Raw genomic sequence first — 11,774 nt, 5'->3', positions numbered from 1 at the left:
ATTCTAGAGGAAACAAAGGCTTCCACAGCCTCTGTCCAACAAGTTACGATGCCAACTGAGGAAAAAAAAAAATAAAAATCAGCCCCAGAGTGGAGGATGCTGGCAGCGCTGGTCCAGCCCCAGCGCACAGCTTCTGCTGCGGGGAAGCGGGAGAAAAGGGGCAAGTTCCTCCTCTGCAGGCAGCTGCTCCTTCGTTCACCTCTTCACCGACCCCCTGCACTGCTGCGGGCAGGGCACAGGGTGCTAAAGCAGCAAATAAAATAACTAGAAGAAGTTAAGTATCGGCTCAGCGCCCATGTCAGGAAGTCACGCTCACTAACTAACACGTTTGTTAAGAGGTGACCCTGCAGGTGAACAAAAAAAATAAATAAAAATCTTGAGAGATAAAAGATGAGGCTGAAGCATCACCATTACAGATCAGGGAAAAACTGGGAGAGAGCATCTGCAGAACGCCAAGGCAGGTGGGCTGGGGAGGATGGGGGAGAGAAGAGACCAAAGCAAGCAATGACATTATAAGGTAAGTGTGGAGGTATTCAGCCCAGAAAATGAAGTGAGATAAAGAAAAGGAGGAGGAATAAGCATCCAAAGCAAAGCTTGAAGGCCCATGGCAGTATTATTGCGCTATACACATGCTACTTAGTGTCAGGAATAGGAGGACACCGTGAGCAACTCATCCTTCGCTGCTCCATAGGGAAGAGGAGATGAAACGCTTTTACTTTGAACCGAAGGTGAAAAGCATTCAAATTCCATAGGAAGCTGCCAGGCTACCTAATGAGCAGGTTTGAAGGGACTCAGAGGAAACAGCATCAGAGAAGGATGTTCATCACCCTGGGCAGGCCACACAAATTAAGAGAAAGTAGAGCTGTGAATTACAATGAACAGAGACTAAATAGCCGCCTGTGTTGGATTAAAGGATTTAAATTGTCAGCTTGATGTATAATGAATGTGAAAACCCAGCACTTAATTAAATGGCACATGATAGAATAACTTTGTTATGCTTTAAACTGCTTAAGCCATCAAAGTATTCCTTCTATTTCGCAATTGTTTAGCAGTATCTCTCTCCCTGGTGAGATCCACTAAGATATTGGTCATCTACCCTGTGCTCAGCTCTGGCAATATATGCAACTTTTTTTTCCTCTTTTTTCTTTTTTTTTTTTTCCCCTGTAATTTGAGTTTTCAACCATGGCTAGTGAATTTCTAGCAATGGAATCACTGAACCCTGCCAAGACACAATGATGGGCTACCAGGTGCTCTAAGGATCCTTAGAAGCTAGGACAGGGCTTCTGAATCCCTTTTTAAGCACAGAAGGACTTAAAGGCTAAATAAAGTGGACCAAGAGGACTGCTCCATCCTACAAGGCTTGATACGAAGAACCATGACCACACAGTTCTCCAGCAAATTCATCTTTTTTTAAAATTTTTTCTTATCCCATTCAATTTATCACATCCTTTTTACATTTCTTGAGCCTCCACCACCTCATGTGTTGGTCATTTGAAAGGAAAGCTTCCTTAACCCCTGTGTCCTTGTGCACACAGGACGGTCGGGAAGAGCCCGAGATCGGAAGGACCCTCCCTTTGGCACAGACACAACAAGGACACGGGTTCTGGAGATGACCCAGTGTCCCACGGGGGAACGTGTGCACTCAGGTCAGAAATGTGTTACAAGCACAATCGAAAACTGAAAGGCTAAAAGAAAAAAATACTTACAGCTACTGCTATTCTTCCCAGTACGTGTTCCGGAATTTTTCTATAAACATCCAAAGAACCCCCTGCAGGGACAAACAAAACGTGCTTAGGTCACACGAAATGAAACACTGCCCCAGATTTGAAGTCCCAAGGGTTTTCGAGGCCTTGGTTATTAATAAAACCACCATCAATGATATAACAATAACTGTGTCAGAAATAACTGACCTTAAAAATCTACCAAATTCTGAATAAACACACGAAACAGTACTCAGGTCTCTTTTCACCCATATTAATTATTTTTTCTTGCACCATTAACACTCAAAGTCCTGTTAGAAAACTTCCCAGTCACAGGCCAGAACATCAAAATTGGAGAACTGAAGACCACCAGGCTTGGAGTAACTTCTCGGGAATAACGAAGTCATCCCAAAAAACCAACAATGGACTTCAAAGCCCAAAGTGTCCCAACCCTTATCCCCAAAACCTGGTGCTACTGTGACACGGCATTGATACAATGCTTATGTACACAGAATCCCAGAATGGTTTGGGTTGGAAAGGACCTTAAAGATCATCAAGTTCCAACCCCCCTGCCATGGGCAGGGACACCTCCCACCAGCCCAGGTTGCCCAAAGCCTCATCCAGCCTGGCTCTGAACCCCTCCAGGGATGGGGCATCCACAGCTTCTCTGGGAAACCTGTTCCTGATGATCAAACCAGTGGACGTTTGGTTGTCATGATGGCCGAAAACGAAAGAGAAGGAGCTCCTGGGCAAGCAAGTAAGTTTTGCCAGTAAAGTCCAGCATGGGACACAGCGTGCTATCTAGAATAACCCTGTCCAGCCAGCATCATACACTCATGGGGAAAGTGAGAAGCCTCTAACGTCCCTCTAATGGCACTATGGACATTCCCAAGGGATGGGAAGGATTCTTTCCCTTCTCTTCTGCAAAGGAGATTCCCCATCAATCCACTGTTCAAAATGGAAAACAAATTATTGGGTGAGAAAGGAAAATTAAAACTGAGAATTAAAAATATCCAAATAGAATGCAAACCTTTTTCCCCCAAACCCCAAAACACTAAACAAATTACAGGCAAAGCTTGCTAGACCGTGTTGTCTTCTGGAAGGCTGGGGGCTCTCAGAAGGGTTCAGCACTGATCTAACTCTGCTCTCGGTGTAGCATAAAGATTTTACGGTGACACCAGTGGGAAAAGAGCTTGACCAATCCTCAGCAATCAAGCAAACTACACCTTGCACTTCGCTTATGGTTCAGTTTTTACAAGTAAAACTCATTTATTCTGAAACGCTGCAATCCTAAGAAGTCACAAGGTCCTCACTCCAGTCTTCAGCCCTTATCACGCAATAGAATAGTTCTTATTGATATTGTACTTCTGACTCTAACGATCGGGGTTGTGCGGTGGCTGTTGGTGGTTTTTTCCCCTCGTTTTCCTCATCGTCCCTACTGTCAGAAATACTGAATGTGTTTATCTTCACTAATGCAGCTCTGACTCCAGGTCATTGAAGCTACTATTCATTCATCACGTTTAACCTTTCCACTTATATTGTTCACATTGTCTGTGGATTACAATGAATCTCAGTTTTAAGAGTAAATGTAAGTACTATTTAATGGAAATAAGAGGATGTAGCATCACAGATACCCCTGCTTATAGGCAAGCATACGGCAAGTGGTTTCTGTTAATGCTTGGAACATATCCTTAACTTTTGGCCAAAAAAGCCCTATTTTCATCCACCAAACTGCTACGTCTCGCTATTCCAGATGCCACTAAAGGTACTGCTGTTTGAAAAATGAAGGAAAGTATCTTTTTGCAAACCATTGGGGAAATCTGCCATTTTTCTATGGGGGAAAAACTCTGCAGTGGGCACCATTTCCAAATCCAAATAACCTCAGCTCTCGTATCCATGTGTAGACATCTAGGTACAGTCCAATAACCTGCACCTTCTAAGGGGAATTTAGCGGGTGTTCAGCAGTTTCGAGGAAAAGAGGCGACAACATAAGTAGAAGGCAAGAGTGCATTTCACCATCGTTATTTAGAACATTATCTTTATCAGAAATATAAAAGGGCAGTTGAACATCAGTGTTTTGGAATTTGCAAACTGGGAGTTAACTTGGCTTTTCCCTGCTGGCAGGTGCCAGGAAAGCACCGAGATGGTTCTATACATCACCTTGTTCCTGTGTCTACCCCTAAGTCATGAGGATCCCAGAAGGGGCAGATCCAGCTGTATCTAGCTAATGCAGAAAGGAAACACCTACGGTTTGTAATATGGTACCACTGGGCAAACAGAGTCACGGGACATGGATTCAGGAAATACAGTCAAAAAGGGCTAAAAAACTGCCAAGGTTAAAGCTGTTCACCTGCAGGGTGAGAAAGGATTTTTTTCTTATCTTCACCTGCAACCTTATGCACCAAAATTAAAGGTCTGGGGGAAAAAAATGGCAAGGTCCCTTTATTTGCATTTTGTTCTTCCTTTAAATGATTGCTGTTGCCTCCTGCCAGAAGGAGCGCACACCACGAGGCGGACCAGAGGTCATCTCCGGCATAATTCCAAGTAATTTGTGAATGGTCAGGAAACGCGATCCTTGCGCAACACCATGATGCATACCCTACAGGATGAAATATTTGCAAACAAGAATTCAGAACTGCAAGCATTTGTGTCCATCATTAAAAAAAAAAAAAAAATCTCTGAATTAGTAGGAGCATGCATACTCTGTGCTTTTGGCAGGAGCAGATGCTGCCTTGCTGCATGGGACCGCTGCTCAGCACAGGCTGGCAAGTCTGGGTGCGACTGCAAGGGCAGAACAGGGAAGTGGCTCCATCACAAAGCATGAGAACAGCCAAGAATTCAACTTGTGGGCTTCGGTGAATAAATATAATACTTCCTCATCACATATAGAATATCTGTGAGAATACTCATACTTGGAAATGAGGCACAGTGATCACTGGGACGGAGGCAGTGTAAAAAGAGAGAAATAACAGTAATAAGAGAGTGTTTTAACAGGGAGAAAACAAAATGCAGCACCAAACCCTAACGGGCTTTATCCGTGGTGCCGATCAGAAAGAAAAAAGCTCCTCAGCAATGTTTAACGGTACACGTTTGGCTTTGGGAGTTTTTTTCTCTGGCGGAAAGCCTTTCCTCAAATTGTTTGCAAGATCCATCCTTTATATCCAGCTTCACTGAACCTTTGTGAAAAACCCCGATAGGGCACCAAATGCTGGCTGACAGGAAAATCCTGGGGAGAGAGCAGACTGTTGCTGGTAGCAAGAAGGTGATGCTGAAAGCCGAACGCTGCAAAGGGGTTCTGGCGCCTGAGACCCCATCTGCTGGGAGACGCGCTCTCAGAACCGATACCGAGGGCAGCAAGGGTCAGAAATTGCTGTCATCAGAATACTTTCCTTGTCTTTTCTCCAAGAATGCTGCTCAGGACAGGGTTTCAAAGCAAAGCACCAACCCATCTCCATAACAACTGCAGCACCAGGCTGCGGGGAGGGGGATGCTGTTGGGCTGAAGCTTCACATCGGGAGGAACGAGAGTAACGCTCAAAAGGAAACTCAGCCCGGGACTGCTAAACAGCTGCGTTAGAAAATAACTCCTTGTCTCGCAATTAAGAGACGATTTCCACTGAAAACACATAGGACATTGGGTTAATAGTTGTCTTTAAAAGAAAATCTGTTTTGGCTATCAAAACAGGAGAAGTGAGGAACAGCTGTTTAGTCGGCGAGGACAGATTGTACGGAAGACTCCAATATCAAACCACAAATTAAGCTAGCATTTATTTCTGTTCTATTTACATTTTCAATAAAAGTAAACGAAGTTACACTCAGGGAAAATAACAGCACACCACGGAGAGCCTAACACAATCCCCATACTGACCTGCTTTTTTAAAAACTACCTGCAAAGTTATTAATAATTGACTTTTTCAAGTCATACTACCACATTTTGCTCCATTCTGAAAAGCCGTCTTCAAAGGATTCTCCCGTTTACAAGCTGAGCAATCAAAGCACACGAGATGCACAACTCACCATCCATGAACTCTGTGCACAAGGAAATTCTGTTTTCTACAAAAAAAGCCCCGTAAAATCCTATGATATACGATGAGTCACACTGGAAAAAAAGAAAGGAAAAAGCCTGTTTGAAAATTTGCTGGAAGAAGATGATAAGCAAGAATAATGAAAATGGGGAAAAAAAAAATCCGTATACCTTATAAAGAATTTCTAACTCCGACATTATCTGCTTCTGGAGCTCCAGTGTTATATCTAAGGGAATGACCTAAAATACAAACAACAGACAAATGATGAGAAAAAGTGAATGATTCAAAATAAAAACCAGAAGACCCATCTGTTAATTATCCTTCTGTGAGAAAAGGAAAGAGCAATAGGTGGAAAGAATATTTTAACAGAGCGACGAGCAAAGGAATGAAATGAAAATTTTAAAAAGTCAGTTACAAGTAAACTAAGTTTTCCAGCCAATTTTATCCCAGAAATGCCATAAGGTTTGCAGTTTAACCAAGAGACGTGTTAGAACCTGAACACGAGCCTCGCGGGGAATGTAAAGAGCAGGAGAGGGGATCTGGGGGTGGGTAAACTCCGAGCTGCTGCTTATTCACCCAAAGTGCTAAACACCTCGGTGGTGCCCTAAAGGAGCCTCTCCTGCCACCGCTCTTACGCTTCCAGGTTCTTTAATATTTGCGCCTCTTTTTCATACAAATTCCAAACATTAGACGAAACACGGAAAGCTCAAACCAGCCGCTCGCCGTCACGTCTGTCCGCTGGGATGCGGCGAATGGAGTCACCCGCTTTCAGGATTTTCAAGACAGAACCTCTTAAGGATGCTGGTTCCACCAGAACCAGTGGTCAAAGTCAATTTTCACAAATAATTCTGCGCCATGATTATTTGAAGAGTTGCACACTTAAATAAAAGCACCGAGCAAACCCAACTGGGCTCCAAACGCGTTGAGCCTGGCCCAGCCTGCCGTCACACAATATTTCGCAGTTTAATACTTTAAGCTAAAGGGAAACAAAAATCTCGTCAATTTGCAGAATTAGCAGAATAGATATTACAGGCTGCGTACACTGCTGATGAAACAAAACACAGAGAGACCATTTCGAAACACATGCATTTTACAGCACCCAAATCCGTCTAAAAGAAAAAAACCGATAGCCTGTTTCTATCAAGAGTTTGCTTCGGGGTTATTTATAAAAGCTGTCACGAAACGAAATTGTAAGTGTAATACAGGGCTGCCAAGAAACGTTTAACACACTTGTCCAGATCAATAATCATTTGCCAACAATATTCACTTACATTTTTCCGGCGTGAGAAACTTAAAATAATTCGCTGGAATAGCATCAGTTTTACCCACTGAATATTAACAGAATTTAATCTTGTCAAGAGCCTACAATTAATTTTTCTCTTCCTAAATTCTACTCACAGGGAGAGATTTCTCTGCCTCGTTCACCAGGATGGCTTCACCGACCCGAACGATGACTAGTTAGCGTGATCAGCGTCAAATACAGCCCTGACATCCCATCAACCAAGACCTGGCGTGAAGCGAGGTCTCCGCCTGATTTGCATTAACGATAATTACACACAGCCGCTGCATCCTAATGGCGAGGGCAACCCGGCACAGCAGAGCCACCCTCGTTACAGCTGTTCGGGATGGACAGAAATGTACTGCGATGGTATGGCAAGCCTCTATTGCCGCAAAATAAATTAGGAGAGACGGGTGTAACACTCGTATAGAAGTGTTTTCTTCCATCTCAACACGCATGGCTTGTGGGACGCAGGAGAGACCCATCTGATGTCAATGTTGGAGGAACCTTATGTTATTCATGATGTGGAAATGTGGGACAAAAGGAGGAAAAAAAAAATAATCTATATAGCACTGCCTTAGTCTGCATTTGTAACCTCCATGGTCACATTCCTCTTGTACAAAACTTCCAACCCTACCCAGAAAATGGAGTTTGCATGGGTGAAACAACTTTTAAGAAGATGTAAGCTGACAGTGTTAAGCATGGGCTGGAACAGTGTTAAAGCAAGAAAAAAAAAACCAAACCACAACCCCAAAAAGCTCCTTAAACCCATTGCTACCAAGGAAAAAGCTGTGAATAAGGATTTGGCTGCAGCTTCCAGAGCTGCAACACATGTGAACAAATGAGATGTAACATTAAAAAATAAACTTTTCCAAAATAGTACCTTTGGAAAGAACTTTACAGAAAACAAAACAAAATAAAACAAAAACCCCAAACAAAACAAACAACTGTGATTTTCTCAGAATTATCGAGAAGGGAATTCCTCAGGCGTGGAATAACACGCGATGAGTTCCCACCAGACCGTTCACACCTGCAGGAGCAGAATTGCTGAACACGTTTGCACCAGAAGGCACCACCCAAAGGCGCAGGAGCAGAGGAGCTGGGCAGGATGCTGCTGCCCAGCGGTCCCCAGCCACGGGGACACCGAGCCCCCAGGATGCGGATGGAGAGGATGGGTCCAGAGGTGGGGCCGAGGCAACCGGGGCTGGCTGGGGAGGATGCCCAGAGCCTCCAGCGCCTGTCCCGAATCCAAAACCAGACAAAACAGTGCCTCGCAGGGAGAGCTGGAGAAGGATACTGGAGAAGGGGGGCATCTTAAAAATTTCAGTGACACAGCAGCCCTCTGATATCCAGCAAGGGGCTCCAGGCACTCCTGAGCATCCTCCTTATCAAGCTCCTGCCTAAAACAGAGCGATCTTGGAATCACGCAGCATGCCTGTAACGTACATGAACTCAACACAGCTGATGTTTCAAGAGCAAAGGGTTAATTTTCACAACAGGAATACCTGAGCGTATTTCCTCTGCTCCCCACTACACCTCCAGGACAAATAAGGATGAGTTGTCAAGTTAAATACAAGCAGTCAAGTGACTGAATTATAATTTACTCTGTGCTCAATTTAAATTAGTGCGAGGCTATTAAAATATACAGTATAAATACGGCAATTCATCACAAGCTGTCATGGATGACTTCATCTATTTGCTGGAGTGGCATACATTCCACTAAAGGGAACGAGAGCAAAATCACAGGTCAAATTAAGCCGCTATTCTGTTTTAATTCACTTATTTAATCTGTGGCGACATAATTGTCTTTTACAGTATGTACAACTCAAAGGAAATTTGGGAGTATTATAGGCAGTATACAAATGATTAATCAAATGGTCCATTTAAATGCTCGCTTAAGAGCAGGAGAAACTCAAAGAATGGCAAATGGGCCACTGCGCGCTCCAATTTTTCATTTGGATTTTTCCCTCTAATCAGAAAAAAAAAAGTTACGATAGAAAAATCTATGAAGCCCTCCGCACATTTTCTAGTTGTAAAGTTTACATAAAATATGTAAAGACAGAACTTAAGGTCTATAACACAGGTATCACTATTGGTTTGTTTTCCTGTTCACTATATTTTGCAAGATAATCTATCTGCCGAAAAGTATTTTCATCAAAAGAATGTTCTGTTGTCCTATCAAATCTGTATATTATAATAAAAAAAATGCAAAAAAAATTGCAGAACTCTGCTTTCACTGATCCACCCCGTGACGTCCCTTTTGCCAAAACACCAGATTGCATCTTATTTAAAACTACGATAATACCCACGTGTTGATGCAAGATTTCTTCTGAAATAATTCTGAAAAAAATATAATTGCGAGGGCCAGGACCACCACGAGCAGTACCTCCAGGAGAACCCAGCCGCCCACATCTCCAGGATGCTCATTAGCCACCAGGACCAAGCAAACCCTTGGACTCCAAGGGAAGCACGGAGGTGAAACTGCGGGGGGAAAAGGCTTTTTTTTTGCCACGGGGAGGTGATTTCAATTAACCTTGCAAAGGGTGAACTCATTTCCCCTCCTGCCTGTGGGATTTTTCTCCTGCTCCACCTCTCCGGGCAGCTTCCGAGGGCACCCACGGCCCCACGGGGCAGGCGGCGGAGCGGCAATGCCACTTGAAGAAGATGATGTTCTCTGCAGAGCTTGCCAAAGATTATCCGTGGGTACCAGGGGAAAGAGCATCCTCACACAAGCCCAGCATTTAGGGGAAGAGTTTTTTGAGTTCCATACTGAAAGTTGTAATAAAACATATGTTTGATTATTAAATTTTCTGGACTTTTGTGCTTTTTCTGTATTTTTTTTCCTGTCTTACTCTAACCGCTCCCAAGAGGTTTAGGAACGATGGATACCACCTGAAAGAACTTGTGACTTTTTCAAGTGAGATTTGTATGCCGTGTAATTAGAAGTGATGGGGATGTTATCTCAATTTCCATATTTTCCACGTGTAGAAAATAATTTCAAATCCAGCGCTAAATACTTGATTTTCTTCAATTCATTAGAAAGTCAAAAGCACTTTTATCAGTGGAGTGGATGGATTTATGTGATCCTCAGGAAAGCTGAAACATGGGCAGAATCTCCGGGTAGTAAATGAGATCTGATGGGAACCACGAGACAACCTGAGCCCCAATCTGAAAGTTACCCATATATTTAAATATTTCCTGGTCAATATAAATGCTTCACTTGAAGCCTCAGTGTAATTTTACATCTTTAAATTCCATTTAACACCAATTCTGTTTGCAGCAACCAGCTCCCATCGCTCCTCTTGCCCTCCTCTCCTACCCCCACATTGTTTAACTCGGTTACACCACTGTTTGATGATTAAAGACAGAAAGAAAAAAAATAAATGAGACAAAAAGCCCATTTTACAGTTTTCTAAGTAATTATTCCATAAATCATATTTCTAAAATATATGTCTTTTTTAGATCCCAACCGGTTAATTGGAATTGTGTGAAGGCAACAATTAATGTTTTCCAAAAGCCTCTACTGCTCTGAGTTCGAACAAAATCACACAATTAAAAAAAAAAAGTTTGCTATATTAAAAAAAAGGAAATATTTCAATTTTTTTACAGATTAACTGTATTAATAATTTAATTTTCGAACAAAATCACACAATTAAAAAAAAAAGTTTGCTATATTAAAAAAAGGAAATATTTCAATATTTTTTACAGATTAACTGTATTAATAATCTAATTGACAAATTTAATCAAATTTAACAAATTGCATACGCGAGTTGGCATACTGCTGTCGGAGTTGCACTATTGGTTTACCCCAGCTTTAAGTGAACTTTCAGACAAGACTGGTATTTACCTGACCACATAACACCACGGTACAGAGCTTCCCCGCAAAGAATACTAGCAAAAAAAAAAAAAAAAAAAAGACAAATCGGTTGGATTAAAAAAAAACAACAATTGGACGCAGGGGAAAACCTTATTTTTTATATTTTGTTAAAATAACCAAATTCGTTAAAATCACAAAATCTCCTAGGAAAACAGAATACGATCCCAAAGAAAACAGGGCAATTCTCTTTATTTAAAAACGAGGTTGCAGAGACCACTCGGAGAAGATGCCCTCGGGGACAGTTTGGCACCAGCTGACATCCTGCGACCTCTCCATCCCCGCTCCTGTAGCGCCAGGGTCCAGGGCGGGGAGGCACAAACCACAACTGCACTGGGACGTATCCCTGCAACCCCACGCGAGGACGCGGGGATACCTACAGACAGTGCCAGGCAATTCCCAAAAACCCGGATTCCGGGAAGGCTGCGCTCATTTGGAATGACTAAATGGCTGGACTACCCTGGGCTGTAATGCAACAAAATAAATTGAGATCCAACAATCAGAGGGAGGGGAAGGAAACCAAGGTCAAGAAGGAATGGAGAGAAAGAAAGAAAGAAAATTACTGTAATATCTTACCTTTACTGCTAGGATTTTCCCACTAGGGACGTGAAATGCCCTGCATGAGGGAAAAAATTAAATAACTTGAGATCACATAAAATTACCTCTATACATATGTGCAACATGTACACACTAATTTCACAGAAAAATGACTCGGAGCTAATACGTTGTACGTTAAACCAATTTCATAGAGCGTTTCGAAAGAAAGGCTGATGAAAACAATCAATCAGAAGAGTATACTTACATCGAACCCAGTTAGGAGGCTCTTACACCCGCACGGTTTGTATCAATTCTACACACTGAAGACTTTCGTACACATAACAGCAAACTCGTGGGTAT

The 11,774-nt window shown here is 42.6% G+C and overlaps 1 protein-coding gene across 1 annotated transcript in view; it reads right to left on the bottom strand.

Moving 5' to 3' along the window:
- The window catches only part of MAP2K5 (mitogen-activated protein kinase kinase 5), a gene marked incomplete at both ends in the record, with an annotated part of 26,849 nt that extends 15,356 nt beyond the window's left edge, over nt 1-11,493 (bottom strand). Inside the window, 4 exons of the mRNA XM_010075482.1 lie at nt 1,707-1,768; nt 5,717-5,798; nt 5,895-5,963; nt 11,454-11,493. Of these exons, the coding sequence (XP_010073784.1) occupies nt 1,707-1,768; nt 5,717-5,798; nt 5,895-5,963; nt 11,454-11,493 (253 nt within the window). The remainder of the gene's footprint in view (nt 1-1,706; nt 1,769-5,716; nt 5,799-5,894; nt 5,964-11,453) is intronic.
- Nucleotides 11,494-11,774: the final 281 nt, after the last annotated feature.

This window comes from Pterocles gutturalis, unplaced genomic scaffold (genome assembly GCF_000699245.1).
Source record: "Pterocles gutturalis isolate BGI_N339 unplaced genomic scaffold, ASM69924v1 scaffold27082, whole genome shotgun sequence".
Taxonomy (NCBI): domain Eukaryota; kingdom Metazoa; phylum Chordata; class Aves; order Pterocliformes; family Pteroclidae; genus Pterocles; species Pterocles gutturalis.
Note: the sequence above shows the minus strand (reverse complement) of the source record. Positions and strands in the feature narration are given on the sequence as shown.